The sequence below is a fragment of the Anopheles darlingi genome, chromosome 2, assembly GCF_943734745.1.
Source record: "Anopheles darlingi chromosome 2, idAnoDarlMG_H_01, whole genome shotgun sequence".
NCBI classification, from domain to species: Eukaryota; Metazoa; Arthropoda; class Insecta; order Diptera; family Culicidae; genus Anopheles; species Anopheles darlingi.
The window spans coordinates 39,224,403-39,243,875 of NC_064874.1; the positions used below are offsets into that span (position 1 = coordinate 39,224,403).

General features: G+C 48.3%; 1 protein-coding gene across 1 annotated transcript in view; it reads right to left on the reverse strand.

The window, feature by feature from the left end:
• LOC125948525 (3-hydroxy-3-methylglutaryl-coenzyme A reductase) overlaps positions 1-19,473 on the reverse strand; it is a 39,703-nt gene that overhangs the window by 3,723 nt on the left and 16,507 nt on the right. Inside the window, exons 2-4 of the mRNA XM_049674698.1 lie at positions 17,540-19,162; positions 3,023-3,110; positions 1,016-1,591 (exon numbers count right to left, since the gene is read on the reverse strand). Coding sequence (XP_049530655.1) covers positions 1,016-1,591; positions 3,023-3,110; positions 17,540-17,888 — 1,013 coding nt within the window. The 5' untranslated portion in view covers positions 17,889-19,162. The remainder of the gene's footprint in view (positions 1-1,015; positions 1,592-3,022; positions 3,111-17,539; positions 19,163-19,473) is intronic.

Sequence of the window (19,473 nt, forward strand, 5' to 3'; positions counted from 1 at the left end):
GCGAAAACAGCTCCGAAAAGTGCGTTCCCGAAGTAAACATCCCACCATCCCGTGAATGTCAAACTCTGAAGTTTTTTCTAAAATACGATCGAGGATTTGTTCTGGATAAAGCTACCTGTCTTTTTAAAGTACCTTGTTTCCCACAAAACTCCTCTCGATCGCTCGCTCTCTCTCTCTATCTCTTAGTCTCGCTCGTAAAATTTGGTATTTTTCCCCCATTTCCAAACAAAAACACCACTTAACCTTGCAACTGATTTTTATTATGAAATCTACCCGATCCACGACCCAGAAAGCGGAGCGTGAAAGAAGAAAAAAAAAGAACGGAAAACAAAAATCGAAACGAAGGTCCATACACAACCACATAACACATAGCGGCGGCGATCGTCGCTCTCAGGTTTACCGCATTGCGAAAAGCGTTCGTAAGATGAGCAAAAAAAAGTTTGTAAAAAAAACCGATCTCACTCCGTCGCGGCTCCGGCGGTTGGAACGCGGTTTGCGGATTTTGGGTTAGCTTTCGTTTGGTACGAAGGAATGATTTCATGCACCCGACCCGGACAGCAAAGCAGAAGGTTACCGGTTTTTGTTATGTCGTTGGCCGACACGGCGACAGACAAACAGACAAAACAAGATACAACAGAAGAAGGCAGAGGCAGAGGCAGAGAGAGCGCAAGAGAAATCCCCAATAAGCTGCACGAGCTGCTTGTGATTTGTCACACACAAAAAGGGGGCCACAACGCCGAAACGATGTGAAAATCATGTCAAGATCAGCGGCAGATGCTTGGCCACTCTGGAGGATAGCAACGTACGCGTACCGCCGCTGGCGCCATCTCCGGCACGCGGCTGGCTGGCTGGCTGGCTGGCTGGCTGGCTGGCTCGGTGTGACGATAAATTTGTCCCGCGGCACTTGTCGAGGATGATCACGCTGATCATGATGATGATGATCTGACCGGAGCAAATATAGGGCAACCACCGGCGGCACTTGACCGATCGATCGGCGTGTTTTCTGCGCACTTACCGCATTATAAACTCGGCGATTTCGTTCGTGTCCGTTTTATTGAGTGCGCCCAGATGTTCGTGGTTGTGCGAAGCCATGATCTGATCGGCGGTATCCGACTCTCGGTCCGATACGGCGTAGCGGCTCATCACGTGCACCACAAACAGTCCGCTCGACATGATCAGCTTGACGCGCTGCACCACCGGGTTCGGTTTACGGTCCTCCTCGAACAGGACACGACGCATTAGGCTTTCGCCTCCCAGCTTCTGCACCCGCTGGCTTCCACCGTTGTGCGCGAGCTCTAGGATCAGCGACAGGCAGGCCGGATAGAAGGTCATGAAGACGACATAGTTGACCAGCGCCGACAGGACGGCGAATCCGCTGAGCACCTCCAGCCGCGGCACCCCGGACAGTGTGCCAACGCCAATCACCAGCGTTTCGACGAGCGTGTCCAGCGAGATGGCTGGTCCCAGTACCTCCATACCACGTGCAATGTTCTCCGTCACTTCCGACTGATTCGCACCACACAGTGCCAGCTGGGCCAGTATGCCGGCCTTCGACAGGTCAATCAGCAGCAGAAACAGGAACAGTGCATCTCTGGAAAGAGAAGTCAAAATAGAATTAGCTCTGACACATTACGAACTTCACGAACAGGCACACACAGACGCACAATACCCCCAATAGATCAACTGATCGCCTCCTTAATTGACAACCGCCGGTGTAGCAAAAAGCTGCAACCAAAATTGAGCTCGGCCGAAAAGCCGGGCCAGTTTGTCGTTTCAAGTTCAACCGGTCAATTGGTCGGTTCGGCCGGCCGGCCAGCCACCGGTTCCAGTCTCCAGGTCTCCCAAGGCAAACGGTTCAATTTACCTTCGACCGCGCGCACTTGCAAGCCTTGCTTACTGCGATCTCTTTTCGTTCACTTTGTCTGGGGTGGCGAAGGCATTGGCAAAGGTCATGGCATTAGCGCCACCCTTTTTCGGGTGGCCCGCGGTGGCCCGAACCCCGACCGCTTTTGAGAGTTTCTTCTTCCGTTCCGCTTTTAGCCGGTGACAAATGGGAGGGCGGGCAAGGGAGTGCGCCGGAGCCATATGGTAACCCTGAACACGCAGGCGATGAATTATAATTGTGAGACACTTGCTTGTTGCTGCTGTTGCTGCAGAACCCATCAATCAAAGAGGGCTGCTCGGATCAGCTCAAGGATAGCAAGGTGGCAACCAGTTGAGCCAATTCAGAACATCCAAAACGGAGCGCCAAAGGTGTACAGCATGTACCTGCGACGTAGTGCCACCATTGCAGCGTGCAAAATAACGACCGACCCCACCGCTGATGCGAAACTCATTCTGCTCATTCATTGCGCGTCACGGATGAGGATGTTTTGATGGATTATGCTTGGGGTGTCAACAACGTTTGCCAACCACCAGGAAGTAGAAGGAACCACAAAGAATACCAGCCATGTAAGATCACCCCCTTGATGATCACTAATTGAGTGCATTAATTGCGCGATTAATGAGTTCCGTTTATGGTACATCTGCTTATTTTTTGTGATTTTAGAACAAAAAGATGAGCTACAAACAAATGAACCAACGCAAAATGTTGCTTAATCGTTTCTTAATCGTTCGTTCATCTTTAGCACTGCGCGTTTGCGTCATTGGTTCTCCGTTCTGCCACCCCCCTTCCGGGGTCCTTTGGCGTCAGATGGTAGCGATCCGAAATCCGGATCGCTAGCAAAAACCGTTTATTATGGTAATGTGCGACGCAAAGGCCACACATTTCCATAAGAAAGCAAAAACCCCAAAAACCCCGGGCACGGGTTCATCGAAGTACAACAGAAGAAAGGTTTTTGGCTCACCGCATTTTCGGGTGTGTGCCCGTAGGGGGCGAGAGCGATCACGCCCCGTCCGTGTGTCCTTAGCGGTAAACGGATCAAATGAATTATTTATGCCGCGTGGCACGTACACACGGTTGTGTGCCCGGCGTCGTCCACCAAAAAAAAAAACACCACCATTCACATTTGTGTTTACTTACTTCAGATCGGATACTTCACAGCCCAGGAAGTTCAGCACGGTCGAGGTGAAGATGAAGCTGGAGAACGCCGTGAAAAGGCCAGCGAGACCTGTGGAGAGCATGAAAGGTGGAGGAAAAGAGAAGATGAAATGGTATGCAGCAATACTTTACTGGCCCTCTCGCTCCCCAAAAAAAAAAAAAACGCCGGCATTTATCGGACACCCAAATCAACACGGTACTTGTCATGTAAACAGTCGCAGTAACAGCAGTAGCTGCAGAAGCAGAAGAAGAAGAAGCCGGGGAAGCGGAAATGAAGAGTAGGAACGCGTGGCATGATGTCGTTGAAGTTCAAGTGACCGGAAGAGTGACCCCCGAAACCATTCATCCACAAACAAGCGAGGACAGAAGTTTGCTTGTAATAATGATGGTCCGGAAGCATGTGTGGATGCTGAAATGTGTGGCCACTAATTCCTAACTAAGAGAACATTCAAATGATACAATTGTTTGGATGCCTTGAGCTCAAAATGCAGTTGAAAAGCATGTTACGACTCATCATTTTTTTTCCTCGAGCAGTTCACAATGCCAAGATGTGCCAAACCGGTAAACAAACCCCCGGATGCGACTCAAGATTAGTGGTAGTGTTCATCGCCAATGGACACTTTTTCCATGGCACCAACGGAACGATCCGTATCAACCTGATGATCGAAACCGGAAGTCCGTTCCGTGCCCACTAACGTTTCGCTAGATCGCCCGATAGCAATGTGTTACGTGGGTACTCTTAGCGATTGGCATACGGAACACAATGCAAATAAGGTACAGCTGTTGGCTGTGCAGCACGGTACTGGCCACGATGAACATGAACGGTAATAGACGAAGCAATCGCGGTTTTACATTTGTTAGGAAGCTCTCTTGTCTCGTCAATGTGTTCAGAATACATGATGCTAAGCGTCACCACTGAACTGGTGGTATTATCTCATCCCTAGGTGGCGCACCGCATGTGTCCTAAACAGATGGAACCGAAAAGTTAATGATAACGTCACCGTGAATCATTCTCTAATTGAAACCAAAAATTCGCACGCTTTCTGGTCAAGCCTCTTTCTCGCACAATCGGTTTGCCATGCTACGGAACGGTGACGATTTCTATAATGATAGTTTAATTAGACAATGAACCACAGCTGATCACACGGCCCACATCCATGGTCATAACCAGCACCGGACTCTGTGACGTTAATGTCAAGGCGCGCCTTTTAGTTAGGTAAGGGAAAGAAAACAAAAATAAAACAAAACCAGAAAACACCAAAATGCATTCGCAACGAAATGGAAGAGGATAAGGAAATAATGATATTTCTGTCCGGAATCCGGAAACACACCATGACCACAGCCGGAATTGATGGTAGGCGCGGCCTTTTAATGATGAGCGCGCGCGAGTTGTGAGTGTCTCTTTTTTTCGCTGCCTTTTTCCCGCTTTTGTTTTTACCCACAAACAAGTGGTGCTTTCCTTCGTGAGCAGTGTCACTGTGCCATCATTTTCGCGACCAGGCACGGCGCTAATGGCCATTTTGGGGTGCCTTTTGCACTCCCCAGCTGTGCCGCTACCCCGGACCGCGTCTTCGCTGCTGCCCGGTCGCACAACGAACCGACGCACGGAGTATGCATTCAAGCACGGTGCGATGCGATGGTGGCCACAGTGGCAGTTATGAAGGAACTCGAGCTTCGAACCGATTCCGAAAGCTGAATCACGCAGCACGCTCGCTCATCCGCACGCACAGTACCAGCACGTGGAATGTATGTGATGTCTATGGGCGCTGGTGGTGGTGGTGGTGGTAGTGGCGGCAGATGGTTGTAGGTGGTTACACTTTCTCCACAAAACGACGCTAGGAAATGGGGGGAAAAAACCACAAAAAAATGCTTTTGCATCACCCTCCTTTACCTCACACCTCACCCCGGTGGTGGTAATGGTCGCTTCGTTCGCTCGCTAATCGGTCGTGCGTTAATGGTGGCCGACCTGCGCCGCACAGAGGACTGATGAGGCCCACGCCGAATACCGGAGCGTGTGATTGCGCTACAGACCATACTTCGACGACTTCGAACGTTCCAATTCGCTATAATCCACGTTTTCGGGATTCCTGATGGGGTGTGATGGAGGAGGTTTAGTAGTAGGATATAGTCCCCAATGATGGGTGACACACGCACACACAGAGGCATGAGTGCATAGACGTGAGCCATTATCAACCGGTACGCGGATCGCGAATGCTCGTTATCATTTGCTCGTTTCGTATGGACGATCGAGGCGTGCATCGGCATGCTGCAGTAGCAGTAGCGTGTGGCTCTCGGGTATGGCCGTAGCGTCATAAAATGGAAACCAGCCACCATTTGGCTTACGCAATGGTGCACTGATTAATGATTGCACACAGCAGTAACACCAGCATGGCTAATTGGCTAGTGGGTGGTAAACGAATTAAAGGGCTCATACCCTCATAAAGGGCGCGGTGCTACCGAGCGTATAAATAAGGAAGGTATTGGTTAGCGTTTAAAGTGTGTGCGTTTTTTTCAAAAGTATTTTGAAACAATGGAATCCGTTAAAGTATTCGCTCATCGTTAGGTTTGCCGTTGGGTTGTCGCTAAACGATGTTGTTGCGTTTTATTTGGTTTTCGATAAAAAAATGTTTCATTTTCATGTTTGGTTGGAAATTATTTTTGATGTTCTCATAGGAAAAAAGAAGTGCTGATCAGTACCAGACCATGTATTAACCGAAAGATTTTTATCTTTTTTGCACCACCATCACCTACTGATAGTGATATTGTCCTAGTAGATTCGTAAAAAAACGATTAAGTTATTGGCGTTCGGCAGAAGAGACGAATCAAGGACGTCACCAAATTTTTCATTCATTTTGAATTGCTTAACAAAAATCAATTTCTCAGTATCTATTCAATAACCTTTTCGATTCAGATATTATTTCGGTATGTGCCAAAAGAGCAAATGCTCGAATCGGAATCCATTTCGTCAAACATCATTTGAAAGGCTTTTTAAGTAGGTTCAGGGCTTACAATATGACTTGATACGCCCTATCTAGCCTAGAGCCAAACTCTGTTTGTATTTTCTACGAATCTACATAAAAATAAAGAGACATAAGATAGAAAACTCTTAGCAGCTCCAACAAATGACCAATTGTAGGCCTCGAAATCAGTCGTATAGATTGAACCAAAAGGATGTTAGCGAATAACCCCATATCGTGATTGTAGGAAACCAATTCTGATCTTTGATTTAGGCCTTTTTCGACGATATTTATTTATCGTCGAGAGGCGGAACCTTAATCTTTGGATAAATAAAATCAATTATCATTAATCCAGATCGAGGTTCATTTCAGCGCTTGTAGAGCCACTCCAATGTAGAGAGACAGTAAGATAGGACCTGTTTGGGTTTGAAAAACTGTGTATTGCTGCACATTGTTTGCTTAAACATACTCGCTGCAAAAGGCACACACACACCATATGCATGCCATGTCTGTGAGCGGTTGCGAGTGCATGCACTGGAGAAAAGCTCACCACATTCCGAGCAAGCTATCGGAATAACTAAACGAAACCAGTTTTACGCAACGCGAGTTCGCGCCTTTGAATTACACTTTGATCCAATTCGAAGCATGCTCCATGTTGGCGCATGGTGGCCCCGCTCTTGCTCTTCTCTCGGCTCGTATGCACAGAGGAAGGAGGGTGAAAATGTGAAAAAGGAGAAGGAGGGAGAGGGGGTAATATAAAAAAGGAGAAATTTAATAAATATGCATATTTAAACACGGAACAGATCTCTCTACCGACCAGTGAGCATTGCGATGGCTTTTCAAAAGGTACCGCGCCACCGGGCAGCTGCCATCGAACGGATCGTCATCAAGCGGATCGACATCAACGACCCAATGACCCAAGCCCAGGCCGAGACTCGGAGGGTCACCCCCCCCCCCCTTCGACGACACGCTACTTGAAGGGCAGCATATGCTCCGCTAATCATTAGTCAATTAGATGACGACAAAATGTAACCTTTTATTTTTTGCTTCTAACATCCGCCACCGGTCTTATGTAGGTCTCTCCCTTCCCGAGCACCATATACCATCCGAGCAGCACACTTCCTTTCACGAGCCGATCCGATCCGGCGGTTCAGCGCCACACGACGACGCAGCGTGTGACACAGAATGTCAATGTCGTCAAACACACGGACATACACACACACGTACGCGAGCGATCACGGTGTAATGGTACGCGCGATCGTCACTCGATCACTCGGTTCAATGTTTATGTTGAGGTGATGTTTGGTTCGTTCGTTCGTTCCGTCCAAATTGCGTGTCGCGAAAGAAAGAAAGAAGGAAAAAAAAACTACCTCACCACCGGAGAAAGTGGTTTGTGCGCTGGGTGGTACGCACGCACACAGCTGCAAGGGCGAGATGGCCAGGACGGGCAGGATGATTGCTCGATCGATCGAGTTGTTTAAGATGTTGCCGAACCGGTAGCGAGCGGAGCAGCGGCACGGTGAATAGTATACCCAAACCGGAAGTACCGGAAACCTTCACTTGAAACAAAACACCCCAAACACAAACTATGTAAGTGACCGTCGTGCTGTGCTGCCGGGTGCTTGAAATACTCGAATGCACGATGCCTGATCTGTCTGCCTGCCTGCAGCATGACATGGCGGAGGACGCGACGGACAGAACGCCATCGGCACTGGCTCTAAACGGTGGTCGTTGGAAAGGTGCCAACCTCTCTGACGGGCTCTCGACCTCCCACCCACTCCGAGCACCCACCGTGTGTGATCAACGCCATCTTTGGCCCCTCCCCTTCCCTTCCTCCCTCCAAAAAAAGGGGGCTCTTTCCCCTACCCCCTTGGAAGTGGGTCACTGAATCGAGTGCACGAGATCGCGCTGAGTGCACCGGCCTCTATATCTGCTCTGCGAACGAGCGTGCTCTGATGCTACTGCTGCTGCTCGTGGTGGTGGTGGTAGTGACGGCGTTGGTGGTGGGGGTCGACGCTTCACGCGTATCGATCGTAATCGGTTATAACCCCTATCTAGGCACAGCTAGCTGTTGCTATTTGGTGCCGCCGATCGCTTCGGTTCACGGGAACGCATTTCACAAACTACTGTTCGATGACCTTGTTTGCTCTGCGGTAGTTGTAGCTCGGTAGTCGCCAGGTCTGACACCTACCATCCCACCAGCATGGTGTTGTGGCCACTGAACGGTTATGCTCACTGCTGCTGCTGCTGCTGCTGCTGCTGCAGAGGCAATCACAAAGAATTTACCGCTTCGCTAAGCGGAAAGGTGCGTGATCGTGAGCATATCCACCATATCAAGCCAATGGCTTCAACGGATCGGATTGCGATCCGATCGTCATCATCGGCATCCACGCACTCGCCGCAAGCTGAGACACGTACGTCACACAGTGTAGCGATCGTAAAAATTTGGCGTAATACAAGCAAAAGCGTTGTGACGTAAAAGCGAAACAAAGAAAGAATGCCAACCCTACCCCTCGGGAGGGAATCCATTACTTATAAAGCTCTCGTTTCAAGCTCAATTCGGTAACGAACCACCATTTAGCATAAGGTCGTAAGAATCGACAAGATATCGTGGACAGCCTCGGATAAACCGGTTTCCAACGCGTTCCATGCCTGAGAGAACGAGAAACCCATCACAAAAAAAAAGCGTGGACACACTGTCTGCGGTATGGGCATTGCAGCAAATATTAACATTCCAAAAACGAACCATCGCCTGCTGGGTGCTGCTGTTGTAAATTATGTTGTCATGCAAAGTGACTTCGAAGGCGTTGCGAGAACGTTACGTTTGCCATTTGAAATGATAGGCACGGAAAATGCAGATGCGAACCGGCATGTGCTGCATGAGCACGCATCTCGGGCAATCAACAGCAAGAATCGACTGTATATGAAAATGAAGCGACAGTTCTAAACATGTGGAATGTGGAAGAGACGAACCCCGGCACGCTACTCACTGCTGGATGATGATGATTTCAACGATGCAGTCGGCGCGAAGCAGCCGCCACGAGAGATATCACGCTCACAATAGCGTGTACGCCACTCTCTCTCTCTCTCTCTCGCTCGTGCAAACATTAATCGTGAGCGATCCATCATGTGGACAGTTCTGTGACGAGCCTTGCCGGCGGGCATTTACTTTTTTTTTCGGGGTGGTAGGGCTCGACCAAGCGGGCAGAGCATATGACATAAGTTATGGTGGCGATTGCGACCTCCCGGAGTGGAGCAATTAAAATGGGATACTTAGGCAGTCGGCATACGGCGAGTCGACAGAGAGACCGAGACACAAAGAGATATTGAATTCTCGGGCGGAGCGTCCTCCATCCTGGGCGGCGAGGCGCGACAATCGCGCGGCAGCAAATAAAAGCAATTAGTGACGTCACAGGTGGGTCATTGCGAAACCGAAAAAGAAGAAGAACTACCGCTTTACCGCGCGGGTTGGATGCGTGAGAATTGAGACAAAAAGCAAGGAAAACCCCATCCGAAACCGAAACGGTTTAACGGGAAACCAACGTGCGCGATCGTGGAAGGGAAAGAGAGTGTTGTGCGAAGTGAACGGCACACACTGGTGGGTGCAGGACTTTTCAGGAACGTGTTTTGCGCCAATCGATGGCCCGATGATCGATCCATCAACACCACACGCTCGCACGCTCCACCACTTATGAGCGCGACGCGGTTTCCCTCCCCGCAGTGAATGGCCACACGGCGTAGCGGCTAATCCGTCTGTCCGTCGATTTTTGACAACGAACAGGGCAGCAGCAGGTACGGTGTAGTAGCGATCGCTTATTGTGTTTTTTTTTGCTGTTGCTGTTGTTGTGTTGTTGTTTCAAACAAATTACATAAATTATGTTGCAAACGGTGGCGGCGGCGGCACTTACCACGAGCTGGTGGTGGTGGTGGTGTTCTAAGGAGTGTGAGTGCTCCGTGCTTCGCCTGGCAAGCCCGCCAGGAAGCCACCATTACTTGAGAAACACCGACCATGGCAAATGCCAAAGCAAACACTGGCCCCTATTACGAAAAAGTCGATAACGCTATCGATCGACAAATTAATCGACTCGAATTTCAGATGAACACAATCGATATCGAGTCGATAACGCGGAGCTGCTCGAAAGCAGGCAATACGTCAAAAGTTGTTTAAATTCACAGTTATTATAGAAAAATTTGTAGAAATGCTGATGATCTGATGCTGATCTGCTGTCTTTTTGATTAATTTTATAATCTATTTCATGTTTACTCATGTATTCCATGTTTTTTCATGTTCATTTTCATGTTTTTTTTGGTGATGTATTTTAATATTCCTTCTCGATATTTCGATCGAGAGGGGGGATTTTCAGAACGTTTACCCTAGCGATGGGTCCTCTGGTAGTTAACAGAAACCGTGATCTAAGTTTTGCTAGGACGATGTGGTGCAGGTGTCTGTAGTTTTCCGCAGTTAGCTCTGTGAAGCTTGTAGGCGTTTACTGTTGACAACGCCGAATTTGACTTTTGATTCTTTCGATGGTCTTCCGACGTGATTACTGGAGCATTAAGAAAGCCAGCAATCGCCATGTCACCGCATCGAAGCATCCGGTTGGCTAATCGCGAAGGTTCTACAAACAGCCGCATATGCGCAATCAAAAATCGATGGAAATTACATTGCATTCCATGCAGAATTAAGCTTTGATTGGTTTAAAAAATATCTGCTTTTAATAAGAGCTTTTCGCTGCTAAATTATAGGAAAAAAATTTTTTTTGATGCGAAAAATATTTTTTAAAAAGGGGGCAAGACAGGGAATATCAAATAAAACATTTAAGAATGTTTTCCTTCATCCTAATTAACATTTACATGCTTAAAAACTACCATCTTCCAACCAAAAACAGCGTTAAAGATGAACTATCGACGCTATCGACTGCTCCGGAGCAGTCGATAACTAATCGATCGATAAATGTGCGTTCGCAATGCCATTTTGTCGATTGACAACCAAACTGCTCGAAAAAATGTATGGGATGACAGTTCGAGTCGATTATTTCCTTATCGATCGACAAGCGGCTTTATCGATCGACAAGGAATGAACCAAAATGAACAAAAATGACCAAAAGTTCATCCCTTGTCGATCGATAGCGTTATCGACTTTTTCGTAATAGGGGCCACTAACTGTGTGGAGCAAGAAGCAAGTACAAGGGATAGGTACGGTTTGCATAAGCGTACACATGCAGACACACGCAGATGTAATGAACGATTATGCTTTCGGTACGATTCAATCGCTGTTTGGTGGCGGTTATTAAAACAATCCGGAATAATTGGTGATCGATTCCCATCGTGGCCATAACTTTAAGGTGTTATTATTAAAGCGTTTAAAACCTATTCGGCTTGTGCGTTACCTATCATTAGATTGGTGCCACAACATAATTAGCACAAGGTGTCGTAATTACTAAAACTGCTCCTTACAACTTCATCGAAGTATCTCAGAAGGATAATAACAGAATACAGGGTGCGTCATCTAAGACAGGGCTTCTTTAAATGTTGAACAACTTGGCCAATTCTCAGCCAATTTTGGAAAATGAACCCTTTCCCTTTTTTCCGTCCGTCCGTTGGCGTTACTAATAGTCGCTTATGTGGCTTATGTTGCTACCCTTGACTTCTTTCCTCCCCGCGAACGTCAAATGATGCAGCCATGGCGTCGATTTGTTCAGAATGAATTTGCCAGTCCATGGCATGCTCGATGTGCCTACAGATTGCAGCAGCAGTAGCAGTACCAGCAGCACCATGAGCACCACTACTTCCGTTGGCCCACTAGGCAAACAAGGCGTGACTTCTGATGACGCCGCGCAAGGGAACGATGGAAGGTTATGATGAACCCTCTCTACCGTTGTTCACCTCCGATTAAACGATCACTAGAACCGCGACACAGCCACACGCTCAGCAGCGCATTCCGCTTTGGCTTGGTCGTCTTCATTTTCTTCTTCCTCTCCTCTTTTCCTTCTTGCATATCGGATGATGTTGGCAATACACGCTTAGTGTACCATACTCCGTCGTGTGCGCCCTCCCATTTGGTGTCGGTTTGTGGCTTCGTCTCGTCAGCAACAACGTGCGACTATCCCACCGACCGCGTGGTGGTCGGTGTAGTCGTTGAATTTTTATACTCTCAACTCTGAATACAATATCGATCTAATGACTGCCTTCATTAGACACACAAAAAGCGGCCATATTTAGCATTACATTTGGCAACATTTCGGGTGTAATTCGCTCTGATATTAGCTTTTAGTTGTTCAATAGTTTTCGACATGCTGGCATTCAACATTTAAATAGATCCTCTCTAGATGGCGCACCCTGTAGTCATGTCAGAGGGTAGCACTTTTCTTAAATGAATGTACCCAAGCGTTTTTGGGAACTGCTAATCCTTATTAAAACATGTACTAAGACAATGGCTAATTGAAACAGAGGAATTTTGTAAGGAGTTTATCGAAATCGGTTAGCTGCATCTTTTGAGCAAGAACTATTTCTGAAGCAAACTGTAGACGATGTGTACTACATACTAAAAAAAAAAACTAGGCTCATAATAAGTTTTGTCAAATGAAGAAATTATAATACTTTGCTCTGAAATGATGATCACTGGTCATGAATATTTGTTTTCAATATTACTTTTACTTTGGTTATGTGAGACTCCATTTAAAGTCTACCAAAGTTGACACTTTAAGACGATCAGGATGTTCTGAGTTTATGAATTATCCGCTCCCCAAAAAGCTTGAAACCAATAGGCAGCACAATCAATGAAACGCTCTTCTAACAGCTCCACTAAATGGAACGAGAGGACCCCAGGCGCACATAAAATGGTAATTCCCAGCTAGAGCGGCTATTAAACGGATCACCCACAGCGCACGATAGAAATCAGTCGAGAAATCCGGCAAATATTTGCTAAATCTTTCCGCGTCATTTGCGTCATTCGAAAATCTGATCACCGAATCACCAACCGGCAGGTGGACTGGTACGGACTGGAACCACGGACTGGTGGTGTACGTGCCCCTAGCTAAACCTTCCGGTACAAACCGGTCGGTTGATCGGTCAATCGTGCGCAAAATTTGCAAAACTGTTTCGGCCGCATTGTTCCGGGTTTGTTTCGCAAAAAAGAAAAAGAAATACAAGGAAGTCAACATATGTTTGTGTTGTTTTTACAGCAGTAATAGCTTCTTTCTGGTTAGTACGTTTAGCAGCCCTGTGCTAATAGACGAACGAACTAGGAATGAATTCCTAGCGTGAATCATTGGTATTGTTCTAGCCAGAAGACCGTCTCATTGACCAAATGGCACTGGAAATGGAGAGTAGGGAAAGGGCCAACAGTTATCGGTGGGGATTTTTCTGCACGAGAACCTGTTCGACCAGTTGGCGCAGGGCACAGGAAAGTGTAAAATGGTTCGAAGCATCGGCTATTGTAGTAATCATACGCATCATTTGTTTGCGCCAACAACAAAGCAAATGGATCGGTAGATTGCCGTCATCATGAAGAACATCCCGTGGCCGGTGCACCAGAGTTCATCTGGGTACAGGTGCTGATGATGATGATGCTGCTGCTGCTACTGATAATGCATCTCCTTCTGCTGCGGCCTTGATCCCGCGCTTGACGTCATCACCCGGAGCGGTTTGTCACTTTCCTCCGGGCATTGCAGCAGCGGCACCGAAACTGGAATGTGCTGGATGGAGTAGAACAAGCCGCACAGAAGAAGATGAACCAATCGTTGGTACGGTGCTGCGTGGCGTGACGTGTTTCCCGTCCCCTCGATCGGTGTCCTTGAACAGGGTGTGTGAAACACCGCGACCTGCAGCATAAAGGTCGCAGGTTCATGCTTTCATTGGCTCGCGATCGGGATGGGACGCAAACCGCATCTTAATTGACGTCGTAGTCATGTGCAAGAAAGAACCTCCCCCTGATGGCGCGCGCCCGTTCGGAGGGGCGCGCCGTGCAGAGAATAGTAAACTCGATCCGAAAACCCGTTCCTAGAGGGATTTCCCTTGCGTTCAAGGAACGCATATGCGGTTGTAAATGATAACAGTATTAATTTGAGAAAGAGAGAGGGAGAGCATGAGGGATGCATCTTAGTTTCTTTGTTGTAACGCGATCGTGTACCTAAGATGCATAAGTTAAAACCCGGGCATTGTAACCGGGCCCTTCTTCTTCTTCTTGTCAGCCTTGGTTTGGGACCGTGGCCGTCACCAACCAATCACCAATGAGTGCTGTGTGCGCAAGATTTGCGCAAGTTTTTCGCATAACACACACACACACACACGCACACATAGGTCGATGGTTATCGCATCATGCTGTAATCGTGATTGTGTCGTGAATCTGAAGGTCGCCGCACCAGCATCGCATAGAGGTCGCTATCAGCTGACGTGTGCTGCGAGCGCGAGTGCGGCGGGTGTGCGAACCCTTTTTTTCGTCCGTCTGTTGGCGCTACTAATAGTCGCTTATGTGGCTTATGTTGCTACCCTTGACTTCTTTCCTCCCCGCGAACGTCAAATGATGCAGCCATGGCGTCGATTTGTTCAGAATGAATTTGCTAGTCCATGGCATGCTTGATGTGCTTACAGATTGCAGCAGCAGTAGCAGTACCAGCAGCACCACTACTTCCGTTGGCCCACTAGGCAAACAAGGCGTGACTTCTGGTGACGCCGCGCAAGGGAACGATGGAAGGTTATGATGAACCCTCTCTACCGTTGTTCACCTCCGATTAAACGATCACTAGAACCGCGACACAGCCGCACGCTCAGCAGCGTCTTCATTTTCTTCTTCCTCTCCTCTTTTCCTTCTTGCATATCGGATGATGTTGGCAATACACGCTTAGTGTACCATACTCCGTCGTGTGCACCCTTTCGTTTGGTGTCGGTTTGTGGCTTCGTCTCGTCAGCAACAACGTGCGACTATGCCACCGACCGCGTGGTGCTCGGTGTTGTCGTTGAACTTTTCGAAAAGTTAAAACGGCGTGTCGCGCGACCATCCATCGCGACTACATCGACTGTGGTGTGGTGCGCTGTGTTAATCTCGAACGATAGGCAAACCTCCGTGAAGCTGGAGAGGATGACTGTCCGTTGGCGTTCGCATCGCATTGGATTGTCGCGCAGAGAAAGCGCTATCTGGTATCTGGTTGCGCTTATTCCCGCTGCGTTTGGCTGCATTGTCCTTGACCGGACGGTTTTATTTAAATTTGAACGGTATGCGCGGAGGTTCCGCGAGGTTGGCGAGTTGGTGGTTTACTAATTTGGAAGTCGCAGCTTTCGTCATGCTCTCTCGATAGGCCTAGTTATAAAACGAACGGCCAGGACGATTGACGATCCGAAACCTGGAACCTTGGTTCGCGGACAGAGCACACCACAAAAAAAAACCCAATATTTTGAACATCATGGCGCCGGCGACGAGCATTGGCAAACGAGCGCACGGGACGCTACACAGTCCCCATCAGCTGACCCGAAAAATAACATGCATGCTTCTCGCATCCTCCACCAGCTACCCCGGGAGGATATGCTTGTCTCTGCTGCCCTCTTTTGATTGGACGAGTCACGACTCACACCACGGACGATGATGTTGATATTGTTGAGCTGCGAGCAGAGCCCCAGAGGTTGAGAGAGAGAGACCCGTTGCTGCAGCAGCAGCAGCAGCCATGCCGTGTTCCTGGGTGCTAATTAGCAGCCTAACCGTTCGGACAAATAATCCATCATTTGGACACTCTTTCAAAACTACTATTGGAGCCACCAGCGGGCGAAGCATTGGCCATCGTCCATTAACCACTAGCGTGGCCTAACGATAGCTTCTCCACGCCGCGCGTTAAACTGCGGTACAAAGTGCAAAATGCGGAGCTACGCAGAAGCCCGCCGTTTTGATGACAATTTGAGGAAACGATTGTAGGCGATAGTTTGCCCAGTCAACCCATCACACGATCGATGCCGAAGGTTATTCAGAGATTGGTTTATGCGTTTAACGCGATGGCAGCAAGCAGAGCGGGTGAATATTTATCCCCTGTTTTGCTTGACTGTGCGGCCATCATTAATGCTCGTGGTGTGAGTGAAGAATGACAAAAAAGTGGAGCAGAGTGTGATGTTCTACATTATGTTTAAGCACGATTTTAACGGCTCACTTGAAACCACTTGAGATGCCTTTTTAATAGGGCAATTTCCGAAGATTATTTTAAAATCCGTTTACCGTGCGCATAGATTCATAGTTTCATTGTTGAGGAAATGTGAAACACTTCCCCAGGAAAACCTGAACAGACGGAATGTAACATTTCACAAATGATCGAATTATCGGATCGAATTATCGAAACGAATAGTCAAATATGAAAGAAGGCAACATTTTATCACGTAGTTTGCTAGTTCATGGCATGCTCGATGTGCTTACAGATTGCAGCAGCAGTAGCAGTACCAGCAGCACCATGAGCACCACTACATCCGTTGGCCCACTAGGCAAACAAGGCGTGACTTCTGGTGACGCCGCGCCGTGCCGGGAACGATGGAAGGTTATGATGAACCCTCTCTACCGTCGTTCACCTCCGATTAAAAGATCACTAGAACCGCGACACAGCCACACGCTCAGCAGCGCATTCCGCTTTGACTTGATCGTCATCATTTTCTTCTTTCTCTCCTCTTTTCCTTCTTGCATATCGGATGATGTTGGCAATACACGCTTAGTGTACCATACTCCGTCGTGTACGTCCTCCCGGTTTCTGTCCGTTTGTGGCTTCGTCTCGTCAGCAACAACGTGTGACTCTACCACCGACCGCGTGGTTGAACTTTTAGAGAATTTAAAATGGCGTGTCGCGCCACCTCATCGGTTACAGCGACTGTGGTGTGGTGTTGTGTCAATCGTACGAGGAACAGGAAAGGAAAGTAGGAAAGAGGAAGTACGTCAGTGAGAAAATTGGGTCTAAATACATAAAACACGCGAAGCAATCTTCAATGAAGCAAATTAATCTGCAGTTAATAAGTTATGACAAGCCAAAGAGATGGACACACTAATTTTTATCACCAGAAACGGTAAGAGTTTGCAACAAAATACTATTGAGTGTGGTATTTTCTCATGTCACAGAAAAACCTGAAAAGTTGGCCTATATTCCTCTCGAATTGCAGCTAATACGAATCTGCCTCTATAACACATTTGATCACACGGCACACGGCACACTTTACGGGCTTTGGCACACGGGTGTGTACTCACACCACTATAAATGAAGATTACTCGGCGAGCAAAACTGAAACAAACATGGAATTCCCATTTATATTTTAAAACAAACTGTTTAAATCCTCCCCGCTAAGCCATGATGAAAAGATGACGTAATGCCTGATTCATGTTGCACAACATACTATGCTAATCATTAAATGAGAGCAAAACAGACGATAAAGGAATCTCGATGGGCGTCCAAAAGCAACTCTCGGTGCTTTCCGTTCTTATCAGCAATCAGTTTAACGTTCATCAGTTTTGATTATTCTTATTAAAGGCTACGGTGATAAAAACTTTCGACTTGTAAAGAAATGAGATAGAATAAGGACTCACCGAGGATGTACTTTGAACCAAGCTTCTGTAGGTTGCAGAAATGATAGTAAACGTAAAGGATCGCGGAACCGCGGACGACCATCATCAGGATGATGTCGATGATGTTCTGCTCCGGTTCCTCGCAGTGCAGGAGTCCACCATCAACCGTATGCCCATTTCGCCAGCTCGGACAGGAGTGTGTGCGCTCGGCACCGGCCGCCTGCTGTTGCTGCGAAACGTTAACCGTATCCGCGGTTCCCTTGTCGAACGACAGAATGCAGGCCGTCATCGTGACTAGGGCCACAATCACCTCCCACGGATGGGACGCACAGAACTCGCCGTGCACGCGAAATAGTCGCCCAAATCGCATCGTGCTGCCGGTACGGTATAGACACAATAGCTAAAGAAGCGATCGATTGATCGAACTGAAGCTGTTCCTGCTTTCTTCCTTCCTTCCTTCCTTCCTTCCTTCTTTCTCGTCCCTAGTGTTACTCGTAAACTTTGACCCACTTCGATCTCCGATATCACCGTACAACACTCGCAGATTTCTAGCGGATTTTGGGCTGCCACTGCGCCACCGAATAGCCGGGTTTCAAGCACGCACGCACGAATGCCGATGCACAACCAGCACCTGGCAGTTAGTGAGAGTGTTTAAGGCTGTGCTCGTTTGCACAGCACGTGCCAACCGAGCCCTCTCTTGCAAGCACAAACACACAGGCACACAGAGACACACAGACACAAGAAGGAGGTGGTTCCGTCTGGCGCAATTTTCACGCACAACCGCAGGACCAACAAAACCCGATACTAGATGGGGGGCTGGGGGTACGAAGAGGACGCGAGTGCGCGGGAATGTGGACAGACGGGGTAGTGGTGCGGTAGTGCTGCACAGATTAGAAATCCATTTGCATCGCGCCTTGGACTTTGAACACCAACATGATCGTCGACGTCGTCGCAGCACTCGCTCTAAAGGGTCGGATGACTCGCTGCAGACACCGGGCGGGACCAGACCCCCAACGCATTGGCACGACCGATGGCTCACGACAAATCACTTTGGTTTTCTCTTTCACCTCGCGATCTCTTACGGATCGTGCGGCAGAGTGCACTTTCCCACTCCAAGGAAAGGCTGCTGCTGATGCTGCTCGTGATGGCGCTTTTTTTTTTAAGTGCCACGGGTTTTTGGGGTGGAAGACTGGTGGGGCCGAGATAGTAGGAGAAGAAAAACGGGGTCGGACCGACGCACCACGGAGACAAATGTAGGTGCCTGGAGGAAAACACTTCTTCACCGTAGCACGGTACCGACTAGACTGAGCTGAGCGGTCGACTGCGGTATCTTAAGCCTTTCAGCTTCAAACTACTTCGCTTCGGACCCACCGCGTTTGCGTGTGTGCGCTCTCCGTTTACTCCTTTCTCTCTCTCTCTCTCTCTCTCTCTGTGGCCACTACTGCTCAGCGATCGCGGATCGCTCTCGTTCGTTTGCTCGCGCTGTGACTGTGTTGTCTCCTCAGTTGGGGCGATCTTTACTAATCTTGGTGATCACGTTTACTCGGAAGAGGGCACGTTTTGTTCGAAAGTGGCCCCATTGGTTCCGATGGGAGCACCACCACGTTTCGTTCCGTAATGACGTATGGGCGTTGCTGCTGTTGTCTGAAAGAAGAAAGAGAGAGTGAGACGTCACATTAGGCGGTTAAATGAAGGACACGATATTTGCAAGGTGGATGCATGATAAGAAGTCGATGTACTCCGAACAGTCACGCTTCACGTTAAGTCCTGTCTGGAGTGTATTAGATAACACACATTGGCATGATCGAGGCGGGGCGAGAAATATATGTATATACATTTCATTCATGATTTGGTTGAACAATCAAGATGGCCGTTATGCACAAGGCCACGCGCGCATGTCACGACTCACGCGCTCCACTCCATCACCACTGAAGGTGGGTGCTACTCAAGCGTGG